The sequence below is a fragment of the Capricornis sumatraensis genome, chromosome 1, assembly GCF_032405125.1.
Source record: "Capricornis sumatraensis isolate serow.1 chromosome 1, serow.2, whole genome shotgun sequence".
Lineage (NCBI taxonomy): Eukaryota > Metazoa > Chordata > Mammalia > Artiodactyla > Bovidae > Capricornis > Capricornis sumatraensis.
The window spans coordinates 10736993-10759223 of NC_091069.1; the positions used below are offsets into that span (position 1 = coordinate 10736993).

Below are 22231 nucleotides of genomic sequence, written 5' to 3' on the forward strand. Positions count from 1 at the left end.
AAGTACACACCCACTTCCAAAAGTCTAAAACAGGCTTCACTCACACCTTTCTTCACTGACTCTGTCTTCTCTTGAATTGTAAGCTTAAATTCAGCTTTATGAACAACTACATGAATCTTACGAAATAAACTTTATAATTTGTAAAAATGCAAGTAATCAAAATTCATGTAGCAATTTACATAAAGCAAAAGCAACATGCACATGGAGCACGATTTCATAAACTATTTCTTAAATAAAAGTTACGTAAGAAGAGGAACAGCCTATTACCCACCAAACGGGGTTACTAGAGTAATATGAGCAGTAAGACTGGTGGCTGAGGAATCCCAGGCAGCGATGGCTGCTAACTGTTGTCCTGGGTTGCGAAGGCATTAAACAGAAAGAAAATCGACCCTCTGAATAACGGACATAGCTCTTACAACAGGAAATAAGTTCAACGACCAGGTCACACAACTGTACAAAATCACAATGGGCAAACATTTGCAGTTTACTTTCCATGATGCCTTTCCTTTTATATAATGACACTTCTGGATGACGAGAAATGAAAGAACTAATGTACATAAGCGAATCATGGAGAAAAAAAAATCTCTGGTTTACCAAACATCACTTGTTTCTTTATGCTAAAAAAAAAACAACCACAAATAGACTATAATACTGAATGTCAAGTTTTACTTTTTTATTTCTCTAGTTCTGAAAATTGCATTTTGGGATGATGAAAGCCAAACACATGAAGAACATGCTGCCACACCCCTACTGATGATACTGCGTGTGTGCTTGGTCACGTCTGAGGCTTTGTGGCCCCGTGGACTGCAGCCTGCCAGGCTCCTCTGTCTATGGAAGCTCCCAGGCAAGGATACTGGAGTGGGTTACCATTTCCTACTCCAGGGGACCTTCCTGACCCAGGGGTCGAATCCATGTCTCCTGTGTCTCCTGCACTGCAGGTGGATTCTTTACCACTGAGCCACCTGGGAAGCCCAATTCTTAATAAACTTGACAAAATAAAATGAAAGTTTTGCCTTATTTCATAAAATAAAAAAGATCTTAACTCAGTCATAAAAGATTGACTATTACTAATAATGAAAAATAGTAACTATATATTTTCAACTTTACCAATAGAAAACTTCTAAAATAATATTATTTTATTATATTATTTAAAACTTTGTGGAAAGAACAGGGCTACCTAATTCAAATAATGACTACTTAGAGCAAATCACATTTTCAAAACTGTCCCAGACACTGAAATATAAGTATACTGTAAGGGCCATGATTCCAATCAATTACGAAAAGTATGTCTAGATAAAGCTAAAGCCTACTGATGAACTTTAACTAATCCAGTGCAATATATTTTTAATGTTAAAACCTGAATTACTCCCAGTAAAAATGAAGAGAAGAACTTCTCCAAATTACTGAAAACTATACCCCCTATCACTAAGCAATAGCCTAACCTAATAAAGAAACATTAATTTAAAGGAAAGCCTCAATATGAGAAATTCTCTTTACCTATAGGCAATCGATTCTTTTTATTTGCTGGAGTGGTTGCTGGAGACAGCTGAGGTGTATTGTAGGGAGTCATTTCCAGACTGCTGCTTTTTCCTGGCTTCGCCTGGGGTAGATTTGCCAGTAAGTTGTCAAGAGCCATTCTATCTTCTCTCAGTTGATCTCCAGACATCACACTCTTCATAAAATTCACCTGGCAAAAGTAAAAAGGACATTAGCTGGGGAGATCAATTTTTCAAACAGTGTATATTTCTCACACAATGTATTCATCTATGGGTCTGCCCACGTTTAGATAAATGACTTTTGAGGAAAAAAAAATTCTATTACAGAATAAAGCCATTACCAGAGTAATAAGCTGACTGTAGGTTATATAAACCACAGTTCTGCTCAACCCTTCCAGGAGATTAACGGAGGACATTGGCGGGGTCTCCACTGCACGGCCTCCAATCACAACATCAAGGAAAGCAGCAACACAGCTCTGTCCAAACAGGAGAAAAAAATCACTGTGAAACACTCTCCCTTTAAAGTAAGGGAGCATGGGGAACACATGTACACCCATGGCAGACTCATGTCAATGTATGGCAAAACCAATACAATACTGTAATCAGCCTCCAATTAAAATAAATTTTTTTAAAAAATAAAAATAAATAAAGGGAACAAAACTTCTGATTAAGACAAACAAGCACGTAGAAAGCTTTTCTTCTTGAAAATTATATTAAACCCAACACTGGAAAAAATTAAACTCTATAAATTGATATAAAATAACCAACAAGATAGTCTGGTATGTGAAATAAACATGAGGCAAACAGTGCACACAGTCCTACCACTTGTAATTAGGAAAACATATTCCTAAAAATATATTAGGAATATACATATAGACTTCTTGAGGGACGCACAAAAGATTGATAATATAAAGAACCTTTAGAGGAGGAAATGAAGGTTAGAGATCAGAGGTGGAAGGGAAACTTCACTACATAACCTTTGAATTTTAATCTAGGTTGAATGTACAGCCTACTAAAAATATGATAAATTTTTATTTAGTTAAATCAACTGAACAATGCCACGTTAACTTATGAAATCCACTTAAAATTATACAATCATTGCTGATTCATATATTCATAGACAATTTTGTAACAATTTTTAAAAATCAAACTTTAAAAAATAATCTTAACAGCTCTTTGGCTCTCATTACAATGGCATCGCCTCAACATTTCAGTAAGTGAGCATTAGTAATCTTTGCTGACATCTTCCTTTAAATGCTACTGATCCAACACTGTATCCTCTACAGCCAAACCAAGCATAATTAAAAAGAATATTTAATTTACACATCACTGAGAGAGAAGATTTAATAAAGAGAGCAGGTTCACTAATATTTTAGCAGAACTTTCCATACAGAGTCCTTCACATGACATAGGATCTGCTCTTACTTTGTCAAATTTTCCAAGGCTGCTCTTTGTCCGCGGATCTCCCTCCTCAGAGCCAGTCATTGCTAACTGCTGCAAAAGGCGGCCAACCTGCAACCCAGAACAGAGGTGGGAAGACGCAGGCTGGAGAGACAGTCCCCACTGTGAAAGCATCTCCATTCTACTCTAAACATGTTTCATAAGAATACCCACACCATCTAACCAAGCATACAAAAGGGGATCCCCAATAAAACATGCATCTTGACTCTGTCAGCTTTTACTATATTTTAAGGACTTCTGTTTGTTAAATTTTTATTTATTTATTTATTTTTGGCAAGACTGGGTCTTCATTGCTGCACAGGCTTTTTCTCTAGTTGCAATGAGCAGAGGCGACTCTTGAGCTGCAGTGCGGTGGCCTTTCTTGAGGCAGAGCACAGACTCTAGAGTGCAAGGGCTCCGTAGCTGCGGTGCACACATCCAGCGGCTTCCCAGCAAGTGGGATCTTCCCAGACCAGGGATCGAACCCGTGTCTCCTAATTGGCAGGCAGATTCTTTACCACTGAGCCACCAGGGAAGCCCACTACATTTTATTATGTTTAGATTGAGCTATAATGAATAAGTAGAAATTTCTGCTTTGTCTTTAATGCATATTATATCAACAATAGGAAATGAAGGTACATGACCTTTGTTTCTGCTACTGTACTTACCATATCTTTAAAAACTTAATTTGTAAAAGCTGACAAAATATTATTAAGTACTTTTTTCTATAGTTCATAAAGTACTCAAGGTAAAAAATTTTTTCTAGACTTGAAAGCAAATAATTCCTACAGAACATAAGCTGTTTTGAAAGTAAATATTAACTCTCAGAGCCAGATCCTTACTGTCAAAAGGGAACTGTTAATCTACTCTCTAAAGATATTTTGCTGAAAGTTATTATCATATAGCATCATCTTCAAATCTGGGACAATCCCCCTTTTTACTCATTTTGAAAGTATGTGATTCTATCTCTACTGGAATGACAAAAATAGAACTATAATGATGTTATCGTAAGAATAAATTTAGTGTTTCAGAGATGACAAAGAAATTCTAATTTTATTTCAGGGATGTCTATGTAATTTCTAAACACCCCAACATGACAGAACTAATAGTGAAAAAAAAAGCTTATCATTGAAAAAAAAAAATCATCCAAAGATATATGCTATTCCAAATAAACTCTATCTTCTTCACAGTATTTTTGGGAATAACATATAATTAAAAGAATCCCTTAAGAAATAAAAACATGATTTCAGTAGTTCAGATGATTGGGGGGGAAAGTGTTAACATAAATCCAAAAATCTTCTTTTGAAAATGTTTAGGTCCAGAAGAGTTTCAGATTTCAAACTCTGTAGATTTTAGAAAGCCTGGCTACATATACACGCAACATGTCCAGTATTTAGGCTGGCATTCTATAATCAGACACATTAACATTCCTGCAGCAAAACACAAATACTCATTAACACGAAATGGACTATAAATTGCCTCTTGTTAGTTCAGGATAGGTTTTGCTACCAAAGGAAGTATAAAAGACCCTCTCAGTTTTTAATTATTCTGGATTGTGAAATCATGGGAAAGGGATGGTAGCCTTGTTCTAGAAAATGGAATCATCTAAATATTTAAAGTGTGTGAGGACTCCATTTAAAAATGAACCCAAAACTTCAGAAGCAAATGTTTGGGACACTTTGGGGGGAAGAGAATGTTAAGAACATACAAACAATGTCAGCATATTTCTGTTCCCACCCCAAAGCCCAATCAACTGACCTTACACTGAATGCCCAGCAAAAGCATACCTGCATCAGGTTAAACCTCGCCACCTCATTAATGGGAGCATCGGAGATTATTCCATACTGCTCTGGATTGACAACTGCAGGACAAATGAAGCAGGCCAACAGGAGGTCAGTGCACATGGCCCTGACCTCCCCAACTTCCAGTCTGTCTACACAGGAGAGAGTTTTGTACATCTGCGACACGATCCACCTCAGACTGTGTGGGAAGCAGTAAGTGTTCTGTTTGAGATAACCAATAAATTTGTTCACCAAGGCCACAAGTTTGGCCTCGTTGGAATCCACCATCTCTTGAACCTTCTGCCTAAACCTGTCTGAGCCTTTCTCTCCAAAGAGTTTTTCCTGTTGAGCTGGGGAGAACCTCTCAATCAGCTTGTTTGGGTCGATCTCCAGGTGATCTTCGTCTTCAACAAGCAGCTGCATGATCGGCTCATGTAAAGTAGCTGTGAGGAAAAGTTTGGCAGAAAATAGTCCTTCAGAAAAAAGCTTAAATAAGATGCTGAAGGCACAGGTTCCTCTCCTCAAAAGTCGTCTGGGGTTGTCACTTTCTTTAAGTTCAAATTCAATCAAGTATCTCAGCACCTGAAGGAGGTAGCTTTCATCTTCTTGCATAATGCAGTTGCCATAGAGAGAGGTGAAAACTGTGTAAATGACGCTCTGTGTGTTCTCCTGATTAAGCTTCTCTCCAGCAACCAAGGAGGAGGCGATAAGACGAGGATTTTCCCTTAGTCGGCTCAAGAATTCTCCATAAGCAGTCTCCTGGAATCCCAGTTGCTTATACCCATCGACAAACTGTGTGTCTTCCAAAATCTTAGCATGTTGGCAACACTCAGCAGGGGAAGCTTCAGCACTAAAAAACAGAGCAAACAAGCAAAATAACAAAATTAACAACAATGATAATATAACACATATACTATATTGAAGCATGGAAACATGAGTTGGTTACAGTCCCAGCAATGAGATCACTAGGAATTGCTAAAATCTTTTAGACCACCAGCACCTGAATATGTAAATAAAGTCAAAACCAAAAAGTACAAAGTAAGACAGATTTCTCATATTAAATCAGGTTCCATGAAAAATACTGAGAAATAACCATTATTCTGATTTCTATCATTGAAGATTGTTGCTGTTGTTCAGTCGCTCAGTCATGTCCAACTCTTTGCGACCCCTGTGGACTACAGCATGTCAGGCTTCCCTGTCCTTCACCATCTCCTAGGATTTGCTCAAACTCATGTCCACTGAGTCAGTGATGCCATCCAACCATCTCATCTTCTGTCGTCCCCTTCTCCTCCTGCCTTCTATCTTTCCCAGCACCAGGGTCTTTTCCAATGAATCAGCTCTTTGCATCAGTATTGGAGCTTCAGGTTCAGAATCAGTCCTTCCAATGAATATTCAGGGTTGATTTCCTTTAGGATTGAAGATTAGTTCTGCATCTTTTTGAATTTCATATTTATGGAATCATACAGTATGTACTCTTCTATGTCTGTCTTCTTTTCTAGACAGTATACCATAGTATCACTATTTCTAAACTTAAAAACTGCTTCTTGAGGGACTTCCCTGGTGATCCAGTCGTTAAGAATCCACACTTCCACTGCAGAGGGCATGAGTGCAATCCCTGGTTGGGGAACTAAGATCCCACATGCCCTGTGGTGCAGCCAAAAAAAAAAAAAAAATTGCTTCTTGGAACAATAGAATAAAGAAGTATTAACACAGTGAAAAATGAGGTTTCTAAAACTGCAAAGTAGATACAAAATAGCAAAACATGAAAATGTGTATTTTAAATAATATTAGGAGAAAACTAGGAAACAAGATAACTTACCCTCTATAACAATAAAATGTTATATAATGCCAATGTACAAAATTAAACGGTGTGGTATAAAATATTAATGCTGAAGTTGTAATTCTCTACAACAGTGCTTAGGTCAATACATTAATAAACAAAATAAGCAAAGACTCACCATTGGGATGCTGATGTAAGTTATCTTAAACAATGCACTTTGTTAGAAATATATCTGTTTATTTGCTGTTAGCAGTTATGTAACTGCCATAAGCAGAATTATAGCGGTTTATAAAATTTCTGAACTCAAAACCTTTTCTTTACCTGGTGATGATAAGCCGATCCAAATTAATTCTCTGTTGCTTAGCAATCCATGCGGTACGATACAACTTTTCGGCTGTCTTAAGTACATCTGCATTAAGCCTCTGAATGAGCTGTTTTTCAGAGTTCACATATAAGCGTTCCTGCTTGAGGTGATGGGCCAGAGTATGAATATCTAGCTTCACCATCTTCAAATGTGGAGAAGGGACAAAGGCTGATCACTAAGAGTGAAAAAGAAAAACAAAATTATTTTCGGGTCTCTCTGCTCAAATGTCTATTGAGAAAGGTCTTCTAAAATAACTCATTCTAAAACAGAGAAAATCACTTATTTCCTCTTCTGACCTTTTATTAAGCATTTGCCCCTACTCAGCATTATATTACATGAATGTTCAAGATGCTTAGAGTGGGGCTTCCCTACTGAAAGGCAAGGACCGCCAAGACTAAGGCTTGTCTGCTTTGTTGACTTACAGCTGTAATTTCGGGGCTAAGGAGAGGGTTTGGCTCACGCCAGGAGGTAAAGAAGTATTTGCCACAGGAATGAATGAAATCACACAATTCTTGTTCATCTAGTAGCTAAACAAACTGAAAAGAACAGCACACATATTTTAGAGCATTATTATTTAAGCTGTACCCTTGAAGCCAGAATGCCTGCCAGACCACAAATGTTTTATATCAGCAATAGAAGCGTTTGTGGCCCAGATAGCAGAATGCAACGTTGTGTCCAGACAGCAGTCATTAAGTTAGAAAAATGCTTCTCATTAAGAATTAAACATTAGTGGTAGGGAAAGGAAGGACTGGGAGTTTGGAATCAGCAGATACAAACTGCTACATACAGAATGAATAAACAAGGTCCTGCTGTATAGCACAGGGAACTATATTCAACGTCCTGTGATAAACCATATGAAAGTGAAAGAGAGCGAAAAAGTTGGCTTAAAGCTCAACATTCAGAAAACGAAGATCATGGCATCCAGTCCCATCACTTCATGGGAAATAGATGGGGAAACAGTGGAAACAGTGTCAGACTTTATTTTGGGGGGCTCCAAAATCACTGCAGATGGTGACTGCAGCCATGAAATTAAAAGACGCTTACTCCTTGGAAGGAAAGTTATGACCAACCTAGATAGCATATTCAGAAGCAGAGACATTACTTTGCCGACTAAGGTCCGTCTAGTCAAGGCTATGGCTTTTCCTGTGATCATGTATGGATGTGAGAGTTGGACTGTGAAGAAGGCTTAGTGCCGAAGAATTGATGCTTTTGAACTGTGGTGTTGGAGAAGACTCTTGGGAGTCCCTTGGACTGCAAGGAGATCCAACCAGTCCATTCTGAAGGAGATCAACCCTGGGATTTCTCTGGAAGGAATGACGCTAAAGCTGAAGCTCCAGTACTTTGGCCACCTCATGCGAAAAGTTGACTCATTGGAAAAGACTCTGATGCTGGGAGGGATTGGGGGCAGGAGGAGAAGGGGACGACCCAGGATGAGATGGCTGGATGGCATCATGGACTCGATGGACGTGAGTCTGAGTGAACTCCGGGAGATGGTGATGGACAGGGAGGCCTGGCGTGCTGCGATTCATGGGGTTGCAGAGAGTCGGACACGACTGAGTGACTGAACTGAACTGATACTTATATCTGAGTTACTTCACAACATTGTAAATCAATGTTGAATTTACACTTGAATATGTTGAATTTATATTTAAATCAATGTTGAATATATATCTGAATAAAAAATTTTTTAAAGAATTAAACATAAAGATTGTATACTTAAAAGCTGCTATGAGAGTAAAGCTTTAAATGATCTCATCATAATAACAAGCAAATGGTAATTACATGAGGTGAAGGATGCATTAACTAACTTCACTATGGCAAACTTTTGCAATATATGTGTAACAAATCGTTATTATATAACTTAAACTTACACAATGCTATATGTCAATTATACTTCAATAAAGTTGGGGGGGAGCTATCCCCCTTCAAATAAAAACAAATTTAAATAAAAGAAATATATTAAAAATCTTTTCAAAAATGTTGTCCCAACCAATCAGATTCATAGTGGGTTTATTTGGAATTGATAAAATATAATTTGCAGTGAATTCAGATTTGGAAAGAGGAACGAACCTAGCCCACAGAACTCTCAATATGTTTATAGATCCAATGAAAATACGTTTATATATATGAAATAAATATTTTTGTGCTAAGACTTAAAAAAATACCAAGAATTAAATATTATGAGAGTCAATGGAAATATATTTAAAGCCACTTTCAAATTTAAATAATGAAACAGATTCAACAATTTTTAAAATAAGTTTGACTTCAGAGATTTTTAACCTTTATTTTAATGAACTACTGATTTCTAGGAAAGTTTCTGGAATTATCATCTAACCTGAATTTAACTGCTTTCAAAAAAACACTTTCTTGTACTTTATCAATTACCTAGCATACTATTTCGGAGAAGGCAATGTTATCCCACTCCAGTACTCTTGCCTGGAAAATCTCATGGATGGAGGAGTCTGGTGGGCTGCAGTCCATGGGGTCACTGAGGGTTGGACACGACTGAGCGACTTCACTTTCACTTTTCACTTTCATGCATTGGAGAAGGAAATGGTAACCCACTCCAGTGTTCTTGCCTGGAGAATCCCAGGGATGGGGGAGCCTAGTGGGGTGCTGTCTATGGGGTCCCATAGAGCCGGACACTACTGAAGCGACTTAGCAGCAGCAGCAGCAAACTATTTCAGGTCTCCCGTATTAAGACCCTCAGACTGCTTTCCTCCCAAAGATTTTAAATATGTCTACTTCACCAAGATGATTTGCTATTAAGTCACAAAAGCATTCATGTACATTCAAAAAAACTGCTGCCAAACATATATAATCTTATTAACTCAGTCTAAAGAAAACACACATGACTCTGTAAACTTCCACGAGGGAATTCTAACATCCTCTAGGGGGCTCTAAATCCACAGACCAAGAACAGAATCACTGAACAAATGGTTGTAATTATGAGAAGTTTATAGTTAATGAAAATAAAATGGAAATGGGCTCTTAAAGATCTCTATCTTTCATTAATAGTTCTGTTACCTTGGGTACATAATGCATATTATCTAAACTTCAGGCTTTTTTCTCCATAAAACGTGGACACAATACCTACATTTATTTTGTGCCTGGCATGAGCAACACATTAGGTACTAGGGATACAGAAAAAAAACAAAGATAACACGTAGTCCTCAAGGACTTTCTAATCTAATAGAACCCCCATTCTATTACACATGCAAGTTAGTGGCTGCCCCAAAATATGGATAATATGTTGAAGGCTGTACAATGTACAGTAAGGACAAAGAGAAGGAGCGACTGAAAAGTTAGGTACCGGGAGTCCGGTCTTAGAAGACAAGTATTTGGGTGGGGAGGCAGGGGTGGGATAAGAATTTGCCTGACGAAAAGAAGATCTTGGGAAGGGGTAGACTTCCAGATACACAGAGCCAATCAAGCAAAAAGCACAGATGTGTGTGATATTCAGAGAACTACACATGACTTCCTACAGTTTGGGGGCATGTGTGTTTGTGTGTGTTAAGAGTGAGGCTGGAGGCAGAGGACTCAATGTATAATGAGATAAGGCTACAGACAGACTGTACACAGAAGCCAGTGTTAAGAAACTGGACTGTAAAAAAAAAGAAACTGGACTGTAAGAGATGGGGAAAGAGTTTAAATGGAGTAACAAGATTAAATTTATATTTGAGAACATAAACTCTGGCAGTAAGGAGAAAGATGAGGAGATAGGGATGGAACTAGATGAAGAAACACTACGAACTTGTTGATAGGCAAGAAATATTGTAGTGGCAGTGGAAAGAATCAGACAGATATGACAGATACTGGAGGCAGAAGATACTAGCTTGCTGACACTTATACATGGAGATGGCGAGGAAGATGTTTCCAACTCCGATGGCAAGGGTTGGCTGCGGTGGTATATACCACAATTGAGTATTATGTGAGAAAACACTTTATAAACTGAAAATTCTGCCTGGTGTGGTTCTAAGAACTTTACACACTTCATTCTCACAATATCCCTCTGAGATAGGAACCGTGCAGCAAAGGGAATTAAGGCTCAGGGACGTTAAGTAACTTGCATGAGGCCAAGTGGGCGAGAGGTGACAGAGCCAGTACATTTCACTATTTCCCTGATCTCTACAGGAATGGCTCAGAAAAATCCGGTGGTTACACAGGAGAACACTATATTTTTCAGAGATGCACGCTCAGGTATGTAGAAGTGAAGTGTCAGGATATCTGGAACTCACTTGTACACAGTCAAGAAAAAGTTAAAAGATTTGTAAAACACTGCAAAATATAAACACTGTTGAATCTGGTTGGTGGGTATATGGTGATCAATGTACTACTCTTCAACAGTTTCTTTATGTTAGAAGTTTTTCATAATAAAATGATAGAGGAAAATATTTTGGCAGTTCTCAAACTGTACCTTTCTTGATGCCTTAATACAACTTAACAAACTATCTTATCAACTATTGTTGGAACCTAGCCAGGTCCCCTAATCTCAAGGAGCTCACAGTCCAATCAGAACAGAAATTCTGTTCAAGATAGGATGCATAAACTGTTTCTAACGACACAGCAAAATATGAACCAATCTATGCAGCCAAAACCTTCAAGTAAACCTTCACTTAAAAAAAAATTAACACATGGCTGCAACTGAGACCCAGCATGGCCAAATACATAAATATTTAAAAATAAAAAATCACGTGAAGGTAATACTTCAAATATCCGAACAAGAACTCACCTTCTAAGCCCTTCGAAAGCCCAAAATGTCTTCAAAGACATTTTTGTGAACATATTTTAAATAAATCCAGAACACTAGGTAAACTTGCTAAGCATTTTCTTTCAAGTTCATCACACTATACGACCTACTACCCACCCTTACTGCTATCATATACTATAGTCTGTCCTTCCCCTACAACTCTCAAACTCCAATGATCATTTGACCCCACCAAGAATTTCAAGCCATTAAGCCTATTTTATATATATATATATATTTTTTTTTTTTAACTAACCTTCAGCCTCCTCCTGTCTCTGCTTCCTTCCTTACCCAACTAGCACAAATCCCATAGTCAATCATTATGATCACTTGCCGAATGCACTCTCAATTTGCTCCGTGCATGCACGCTAAGTTGCTTTAGTCGTGTCTGACTCTTTGTGACCCTATGGACTATAGCCTCCCAGGCTCCTCTGTCCATGGGATTCTCCAGGCAAAAATACTGGAGTGGGTTGTCCTCTTCCAGGGGATCTTCCCGACCCAGGGATCGAACCTACCTCTAGTACATCTACTTGGCACTGGCAGGCAGGTTCTTTATCACTAGCGCTGCCTGGGAAGCAAGCAATTTGCCCCCTCACTTGACTAACCCTCAATTCCAGTTAAACCTAATGCTCTCCCAACTCCTACTTTCTACCTGTAAATGAGAAAACCGACACACACAACCATGCTAGCATCACTTCAAACTCACGATCACAAGCCCTACGCGAGCCCTCACTGATGCACGGCACACGCCTGTCACTCCCACAAGCTCCTCCACCACTCCCCAGTCCCCAGGCGATGAATCCATACCATCCTCTCTCCTCAGATCCCCAACCTCTTCCCCTCTCCTCATTCTCAGCCCCTTGCCTCCTACTTTACTGAGAAAACTGAAGCATCAGAAGAGATTTTCCACAGGCTCTCTGCTTCAGTCGTTGCTCTCAGCCTATTCTCAACACAGTGGCCACAGTGAGCCTAAGTGAAAGCCTGGGAAAGCCTAAGTCAAATCACATCAGTGTATTCAGAATCCTCCAAAAGCTTTTTTTCTTGGCTCTCCATGGTCTGCCTCTATCCCCCTTTAGCTCTCTGACTTCACCTCCTATTACCAGACCATATAACTTACCATCCAAACTGGGACACTACTGGGAATGAAAGCAGACACTATTAATAATTTCATCAAGACACACAAAGAAGGACATTAGATCACTCTCTTACCAACCCCCATATTCATTCTATTTCAGCCAGATTCTCAAACCTGCTGGGCATACTTCCACTCCAGTATCTTCCCACCTGCTTCCCACCTGGGTCTGTTACTTCCTTTGGGTCTTAGAGTCATCTTCTTCAGTGAAGTCTTTCTCGACCACCCTACATAAAATTCCAACCCTCACTCTATCACATGTTCATTTTATGTCTCCCTGCTTTCATTTTTCTTGTTCAGTTCAGTCACTCAGTCGTGTCCAACTCTTTGCAAACCCCATGGACTATAGCACACCAGACTTCCCTGTCCATCACCAACTCCTGGAGCTTGCTCAAACTCACGTCTATTGAATCGGTGATGCCATCCAACCATCTCAGCCTCTGTTGTCCCTTACCCCTCCTGCCTTCAATCTTTCCCAGCATCAGGGTCTTTTCCAATGAGACAGTTCTTCGCATTAGGTGGCCAAAGTATTGGAGCTTCAGCTTCAGCATCAGTCCTTTCAATGAATATTCAGGACTGATTTCCCTTAGGATTGACTTGTTAGCACTGGTTACTATACATTTCACTTATCTCTCTTATATATTTAGCATCTCCCCAAGAAAATATACACTCCCTAAGAGGAGGGATTTATGCCCAATTTGTTTCCAGTTCTGTTCACACTGAGTAGAATAGAATCCATCACATCATGCACATCAGTACACATCTGCTGAATGAATATATGAATGAAAAAGAGGCATTTCAGTCACATATTCATGTTAGAAACCTCATAAGCAGAGGTGGAAATAACATAGGAAGAACAAGTGTGTAGTCTCTGATGGACAGGAAAAGAGGAGAGGTAAATACTATGAAAAAAATCAATAAATGTTAACTACAATAAGCACATTGTACTGAAAACATTAAAAATACTACACATTCAAAATTAACATTTATTCCTTACTTCTTAGAGGATAATTTCCAAACTTGTTAACCTAATGTTTAAGGGCGAGTTTTCCTTTAACCCTCCCCTCCAGTCCTAATCTCACATTATTTCTCTATACAAACCCTCTTATGCCTCTTCATTTTTATTTTCAATGCACCTTCATCCTATTTGCTCCTTTAAATTTTCAAGGCCTAGCTCAATGAAATCTTCCTTCCCAACCATACAGTTTGCCCCAGTGATAAATTCCAACTATGAACTCCTAAAGCAGTGCTTATTCATACCATTAAATTGGAACTGTTATTTTTTATTTTCATCTTTAATGTCTATTGTCCTTTCAGCAAGAATGAAGGGTCCCCTCAAAGGATGAGAATTCTCTCTTAGACCTGTGTATGCCCAGCCCCCAGTACCACAGGCAAAACACAAGAAGTTCTCATATAGTTTTGCTTACTGCATTATCACAAATTGCTCTGAGAAAAAGAACTTAAGTAAAAATCAAAGAATTTTTAAATTAACTTTAGGTGTATCTCACAGTAACAAACTGATTTTTTTTTTCCCTGAAAGCTGCAAGCATTTTCAAAGTTAGATAATTTCTTTTTGGAGGGGTCAATGATTGAACTTTGAAAATCTATATTAACCTCAGTTCCACTTAACCACATTTTCTACAAAAATAAAATCAATTATACCTATGCATCAGAGAAGGCAATGGCACCGCACTCCAGTACCCTTGCCTGGAGAATCCCATGGACGGAGGAGCCTGGTAGGCTGCAGTCCATGGGGTCACTAAGGGTCGGACACGACTGAGCGACTACACTTTCACTTTTCACTTTCACGCCTTGGAGAAGGAAGTGGCAACCCACTCCAGTGTTCTTGCCTGGAGAATCCCAGGGACAGGGGAGCCTGGTGGGCTGCCGTCTATGGGGTCGCACAGAGTCGGACACGACTGAAGCGACTTAGCAGCAGCAGCAGCAGCATACCTATGCGTGTTAAGTCAGATTTTAACCTTTTTAACTTATGTTAGGAAGACTTATCACTGAGAGCCTAGAGGGAGATTTTAGTTGGAAGAAGTGAAGCACATTGAGTTTTGGTATCGTTCCTACAATTATGTAGAGGAGAGGCTGCCAAACTACAGCCTGTGAGTCAAATTCAACCAGTTGCCTACTTGTACAAATAAAGTTTTACCAGAACACAGCCATGTCCATTTGTTTATATATTATCTATGGCTGTTCTCAGGCTACAACAGCAGAGCTGAATTGTTGCCAGAGTCCACCAGAGTCCATATGCCCGCAAAGCCTAAAACATTCACTATCTGGCCTTTTACAGAAAAAGCCTGTCAACTCCTGATAAGCAAGCATACCTACTCTAACACAGAGCATGGGGAGGAAGCACAACCAGATAAAGTGAAATGCGTGAATTAGAAAATGCGTTCAAAGTTCCAAGGAGGAAACACGTATTACACACGTCAGCAACTATGCCTGAACGAACTCCGGCAACTCAAGGACTCAAAAGTAGGGGGAAATCATTTCAAATGTTTTATGGTATGAGAATTATGTCTCATGATTTCGCTGATGAAAATTTCTAATCAAAAGCATCCCAAGTTAATGATATGCAGCCAAGAGTTTTAAACTTTTAAGTAACAGCGAGAGTTTATCTAATCATCTGTCTGTTGTTCAGCTGCTCGGTTCTTTGAGATCCCATGGATCTTTGAGATCACCAGGCTTCAGGAATTTAATAAACTCAAGATCAACTCTGTAAGTCAGTAACAGAAAAACACTCACTACTGTATCATTTTTTATAGAAATTATTTCATACAACACAATGGAAAGGATACTAAAACAAACAAACAAACAAAAAACTACAGTAAGAAGAGCTGAGGGATTTAAGACTGGGCTCTGACTTCTACTGGCAACGTGATCTGTGGCTAGTGATTTCACCTAAGTTTCTGCTTCCCCATCTTCAAAACTGGGATAATGCTCTTACCTCTTACCTACTTCATATGCTAAATAGTATAGTTCACATGAGAAGATTGTGAAGTATAAATAATCTATGATATAGGACATCACCATTCTTATCAATTATGAGGTAGGGTAGGGAATTTCCTGGTGGTCCAGTGGTTAGGACTCTGTACTTTCACTGCCAAGGGTCTAGGTTCAATCCCTGGTCAATGAGGTAAAATCCCACAAGCCATGTAGCACAGCTTGTGGGATCTTAGTTCCTCCACAAAAAAGAGGCAGAGTAATTTTTATCATTTCGCTAGGACACAATGAGACATACTCCATGTCCTTCACACGGCAGAGGCAACCAAAATGAAGCTTTCCATGAAAGTAAGTGTGAAATATCAGACATAACTAAAAAGCTAAGACAGACTACTTGCTCACATGATGAAACCTACCCTCATAAAGGCTTACTAAAAGTGGAATTAAAGGCCAACTAGCTTCAATCAAAGAGCATTTTTATTAACATAATATGCCACACATAGGTATGGCTTTTTTTGAGAATAAAGCATGTTTTGCAAACAAATAATTTGGTTAATTAAGATGATCCAATCAAAAATTACAGAGATAATAACAACTAAATGTAACATATCCTGGATGAGATCCTGGGACAGAAAAAGGACATCAGGTAAAGACCAAAGAAATCTGAATAAAGTATGAACTCTAATTAATAATAATTATCAATACTGGTTCAATGATTGCAGCAAATGCACCATGTCAACAGGAACATGATGCTGGGTGTATGGCAACTCCCTGCACGCTCATCTAGGTTTTTCTGTAAATTAAACTGTTCTCAAAAGTACAGTCTGTTTTAATTTTTTGTTGCATAAATAACATAATTCTAAATCTAAGCATACAATTTAGCAACTTCTCTCAGTAAGAAAAAATATATGAATTTGAGAACTGCACGTGAACACTGTAACTTATCATTAGCTGATGTCACAGAACCCACTAACATCTGGTAACATACTGTACTGTTTAAACTATCACACTAAGAATATTTTTTCTTTCAGTTCACTGTGATCAGAAACAAAACACAGAAACCTCCTAACGCAAAAGTTCCACAGCTGTATTAACATTTTGCACTAATTCCTGGTCAAAAGAAGCAAGGCAAATAAATTTCCCAGCCAGAATTGTTTAGGAAATGTCAGTTTTCATATTAATTTCCACTTAATAGCAAAATTTTTAAAGCCATTATAAGTAATAGTGGTTGAGCTTGAAGAGCAGAGTTTTGGCTGGGGGTAGTAAAGTACTGGAGAAGGCAATGGCACCCGACTCCAGTACTCTTGCCTGGAGAATCCCATGGGTGGAGGAGCCTGGTGGGCTGCAGTCCATGAGGTTGCTAAGAGTCGGACATGACTGACCGACTTCACTTTCACTTTCATCCACTGGAGAAGGAAATGGCAACCCACTCCAGTGTTCTTGCCTGGAGAATCCCAGGGACGGGGCAGCCTGGTGGGCTGCCATCTGTGGGGTCGCACAGAGTCGGACAGGACTGAAGTGACTTAGCAGTAGCAGCAGTAAAATGTACTCGTGCCTAGGAAACAATAATAACCACTGGGCATTTCAGGATTGTCCTTACTAGGGACCAACCAGGTACTTTATATGGAAATTCTCATTTAATCTGTGTAACATTCCTGAAAGGTATTCGTACCCACCTTTTATTGATGAGGAAATTAAATATTCTGCCCAAGGTCAACTCAGTAACTAGCAAAGCTAAGACTAGAATCCAGGTGTACCTGGCTTACGCAGATTTTAACCACCATGCCATCTGCCTCCCCAAAATGAGTGCTTTAATTCACCGTCAAAGTTGCTTCTTCTATTCACCCCTCTTCCAACTATTAATATGTCAGTCAGTAGCTGGACAACTCTCCTCTTCTTCGAAAGTTTCAAACTGTCTGACAAAGTCAAGTTTAGTTGGACTTCCCGACTAAATAACCTAGATCCTACTAAAGAAATGGTATATGAAAGTTTAGAAAAAGTTACTAGGGACTAATCCAGATTCAGTTCAGTCGCTCAGTCGTGTCCGACTCTTTGCAACCCTGTGAACTGCAGCACGGCAGGCCTCCCTGTCCATCACCAACTGCCAGAGTCCACCCAAACCCATGTCCATTGAGTCAGTGATGCCATCCAACCATCTCATCTTCTGTCGTCCCCTTCTCCTCCTGCCCTCAATCTTTCCCAGCATCAGGGTCTTTTCAAATGAGTCAGCTCTTCACATCAGGTGGTCAAAGTATTGGCATTTCAGCTTCAACAACAGTCCTTCCAGTGAACACGCAGGACTGGTCTCCTTTAGGATGGACTGGTTGGATCTCCTTGCAGTCCAAGGGACTCTCAACAGTCTTCTCCAACACCACAGTTCAAAAGCATCAATTCTTCCCTAACTGGCACCAGAAAATCTTGGTCACCTCACTCTCTGTCTCTAGAAGCTAACTGGGATTTCCTGTGGGCAGGTGACCTCAGACAGTAATCAATATTGTCAAAGTGATCTATGCTCTGACTGTATCTTCTGCCTTCTTCCAATGTGGGAGAACAGAAAATCAAAATGGCCCTTCATTGGGAAAGGTTAGGAAAATTCAAGATTATCATCTTCCTCCAGTCAACCCTTCAGACTATGAAGAGTCTCATCATCTGAGTAGTCTCATTCCTGGACTCTCCTCCCTACTGCAGGAGACATAGGAGACATGGGTTCAATCCCTTGAGTCGGGAAGATCCCCTGATGGAGGAAATGATAACCTGCTCCAGTTATCTTGCCTGAAAAAATCCCATGGACAGAAGAGCCTGGCAGGCTATAGTCCACGGGGTCACAAAGAGTCGGACACACCCGAGCATCCACGTGCACACACGCACGTACACACACGAAGCCTATATCCTCCTTATCTTTACGTGAACTCAAATTTCTCCTTTGAGGCCCAGCCCCCAAATCTCTTCCCACTGCTAAGTGCTGGGGGAACTGCCTCTAACAAATAGGGTACATCCTTCCTCCCTTATGACACCGAGTGGGAAAGTTACTCCATCTTAAAGTCTCTTTCAGTTCTCCTATTCACACCATGGAGAAAACCTAAGCGAGGCCCCAGTTTGTCTTCAACATTTCCCTAACACTTGCTGTGCTGTGCTTAGTTGCTCAGTGGTGTCTGACTCTTTGTGACCCCATGGACTGCAGCACTCCTCTGTCCATGAGGATTCTCCGGGCAAGAATACTGGAGAGGGTTGCCATGCCCTCCTCCAGGGGATCTTCCCAACCCAGGGATCGAACCCAGGTCTCCTGCATTGCAGGCAGATTCTTTACCAGCTGAGCTACCAGGGAAGCCCAACACCTGCTAATCTCTCCTTTCAATTAAAGGACAGCAGATCTCAAACTCGGCACCTTCCGCAAACAGCAGCAAGCTAAGTTTTATAACACTGCTGTGTTTTTATTATATTTAACTTGGTTTCTATTTAGGGCAAGAGATAGTAGCCCTTCATTATGGTAATAACATAAAGCTTCTTTAAAGATATTTTTAAGGGGCCCAAAAAAAGACATTTTAAATAAACAACAGTAAAGCAGTGTGCAGATTCAGGAAAAATTCTGATGTTACTCAAGGATCAAGCATGGTAAACATTGTTATATACTACTGCCTAAACCTTGACAGAACTGCCAGTTACTTTTTTTGTTCATTATATACGTACATTTCATCATAGTATTCATGTACTGTTTATACTAATGTGACAAGGCAAAAAAAATGACCGTCATTTTTTAATGACCTACTACAATGTTAGCTGTATAGGATTTTAATTACCCACCACTTTTCAGGGACGTAACCAACCCATACCAGAGATGGGTGTCCACTGCAAAATTTTTTTTAATAAATATAATCATGTTGAATTACAATGATTTGTCTACATGTGTTTCCTCTTGCAAGATTTATCTCTTTCGATGCAGGAATAGTTTCTTACTCACTTTATGTTTCTTTAAATTACATATTCTAAAAATCATCAGGTATTAAAAATAATGAGCTCAGCTCTTTCCAGAAAATGGACAGACAAGGACAGTAAGGCTGTATTTAACATACTTGCTTCACTCACCCATTCAAGAAATGTTTACTAAACACCTGTGAAGTGCTAGGCGCTGATGAACAGGACAGGTTAAGGTCTGCTCTTGAGGGGCCTGCATTCTCACAGGGATACATGACATTCTGATGACAATTCTGAGTTGCCAGAGACTGGATTTCTGCATGTCCTCTGTTTAGAATCCTCTGCTTACTCCTCTTCGTGGTCAGTTAAGTCCCACTCAGGCAGCGGGGCCCAGCCCAAACTGAGAAGCCTTTACCAGCCTCCTGAGTCAGATATTTTCACATAGACTATTTGCAACAGAACATTGTTTTCTCAATAAAACTTCAAGTGCCCTGAAACAGGGACACAGTCATCTTGGTATCTCCATGACTCAGCAGCGGAACTGGTGTTTAGCAGGTACTGAATCAATGTATAAATTTATAAATAATTAATAAACAAGCGACTGAATGATGAAGAGCAATGCTCCAGTTAGGAATCAGCCAAGCTGCTGCTAACTCAGTTCCAAAATGATTAAAGAACAGCAACAAAATTTAAGCTGGAGACACCTACTAACTTCCCAATGAGTATGTCTGAAATAACTATTAAGGTACCAAAAAAAGGACGTTTCTTTACAATGAAGAAATGTGTATCATGAGGGGAAAATATGGAAACGACTGACACTTTCTAATATCTTTGGTTGACATTTTTGAAACAAAAGTAAGACACTGTTTAAAAAAATAGACTTGGTACCAACTATTCCTGGCACAAGTACAAGGATCTGAAAGACACACAGCTCTGAAGATGTAAGTACCTAATTCAAAGTCAGATAGTACCCAAAATTCAAATTAAGAGTACAGCACTTCGTGTTATGACATCAAAACTCCAAACCCTACCAAAAATAAATAAAATCCAAAGGTCAATTTTACCCCCTGCCCCGATCCATTAATTACTTTTCCAGAGCTAAAAAAGAAAAACCGTGAAAATAATGAAATTCAACACGTAACAAACAGCTTGTAGATTAAGCTCAGGTTTTATTAGACCACCCAACTGACAGAATAAAACACCTGGACAGCTAATATGCATTATTTAGTAAATACTAATGTAGACGCACTATTTTCATTTTAAAATCTTGGCTTTTTAAAATCTTATTTGAAATCATGACTAATGGGACAGTTAAACAAGATGAAGCATGAAAGACATTAAGTTAATCATGGTACGCCTTCCATGGACTTGTTTAGTTGCTAAGTCATGTTCTTTTGTGACCCCAATCAACTGTAGCCTGCCAGGCTCCTCTGTTCATGGGATTTCCCAGGCAAGAATACTGGAGTGGGTTGCCATTTCCTTCTCCATGGGATCTTCCTGACTCAGGCATCGAACCTGCATCTCTTCTCCTGTATTGTCAGGCATATTCTTTACCACTGAGCCGCCAGGGAAGCGGCTTTCCATGTACTGCCACATAATTACTAAGAAGGAGATAGAGGTACATGGAGGACTTCCCTGGTGGCTCAGATGGTTAAACATCTGTCTACAATGCGGGAGACCCGCATGCCTATCAGGTTCCACTAAGTGAAAAAAGCAAACTGCAGAACGATATGCAAGGTAAGATCCCAGAGGCAGTCCAAGGTTAGTTAAAACACAAATCCCAGAGCAAGACTTCTTGAGCTCAAATCTCAGTTTTGCTGCTCACTAGTTATGCAGCCTTTGGCTAATTACTTTTCCTTGCCTCAGTTTCCACTCAGGACCAGACAAATTCTGTGAATAATTAAAACTGTGAAATTTTGAAGTCCAACAAAAAGGACACAGTACTTAATTTCTAGGTACAGCTGAACAATAACACACTATACACTAATAAGCAGAACTGCAATGGTATTAAAATTATATCCCCTTCTCCTCCAAAGGCAGTAAGTAACACAAAAATATCCACCTGATCTAGAAACGCATCAGGAACTTTCATGTTATGTAAGCCTTAATTAATTTAATTAATCCAAAGTTCAGTTCAGTTCAGTTCAGTCGCTCAGTCGTGTCCGACTCTTTGCGACCCCATGAATTGCAGCACACCAGGCCTCCCTGTCCATCACCAACTCCCAGAGTTCACTCAGACTCACATCCATCGAGTCAGTGATGCCATCCAGCCATCTCATTCTCTGTCGTCCCCTTCTCCTCCTTCCCCAATCCCTTCCAGCAACAGTCTTTTCCAATGAATCAACTCTTTGCATGAGGTGGCCAAAGTACTGGAGTTTCAGCTTTAGCATCATTCCTTCCAAAGAAATCCCAGGGCTGATCTCCTTCAGAATGGACTGGTTGGATCTCCTTGCAGTCCAAGGGACTCTCAAGAGTCTTCTCCAGTTCAGTTCAGTTGCTCAGTCGTGTCCGACTCTTTGCGACCCTATGAATCGCAGCACGCCAGGCCTCCCTGTATACCACCAAATCTAATTTCCCCCTATTCAACAATCTCTAACGACAACTCACTAAGACATACAGAAATCTGG

At 39.6% G+C, this 22231-nt stretch overlaps 1 protein-coding gene across 1 annotated transcript in view; it reads right to left on the minus strand.

Annotated features, from left to right (window-relative positions):
• GAPVD1 (GTPase activating protein and VPS9 domains 1) overlaps positions 1-22231 on the minus strand; it is a 61955-nt gene that overhangs the window by 33024 nt on the left and 6700 nt on the right. The window contains exons 2-6 of the mRNA XM_068986943.1: positions 6819-7036; positions 4724-5567; positions 2922-3008; positions 1838-1972; positions 1498-1687 (exon numbers count right to left, since the gene is read on the minus strand). Of these exons, the coding sequence (XP_068843044.1) occupies positions 1498-1687; positions 1838-1972; positions 2922-3008; positions 4724-5567; positions 6819-7003 (1441 nt within the window). The 5' untranslated portion in view covers positions 7004-7036. The remainder of the gene's footprint in view (positions 1-1497; positions 1688-1837; positions 1973-2921; positions 3009-4723; positions 5568-6818; positions 7037-22231) is intronic.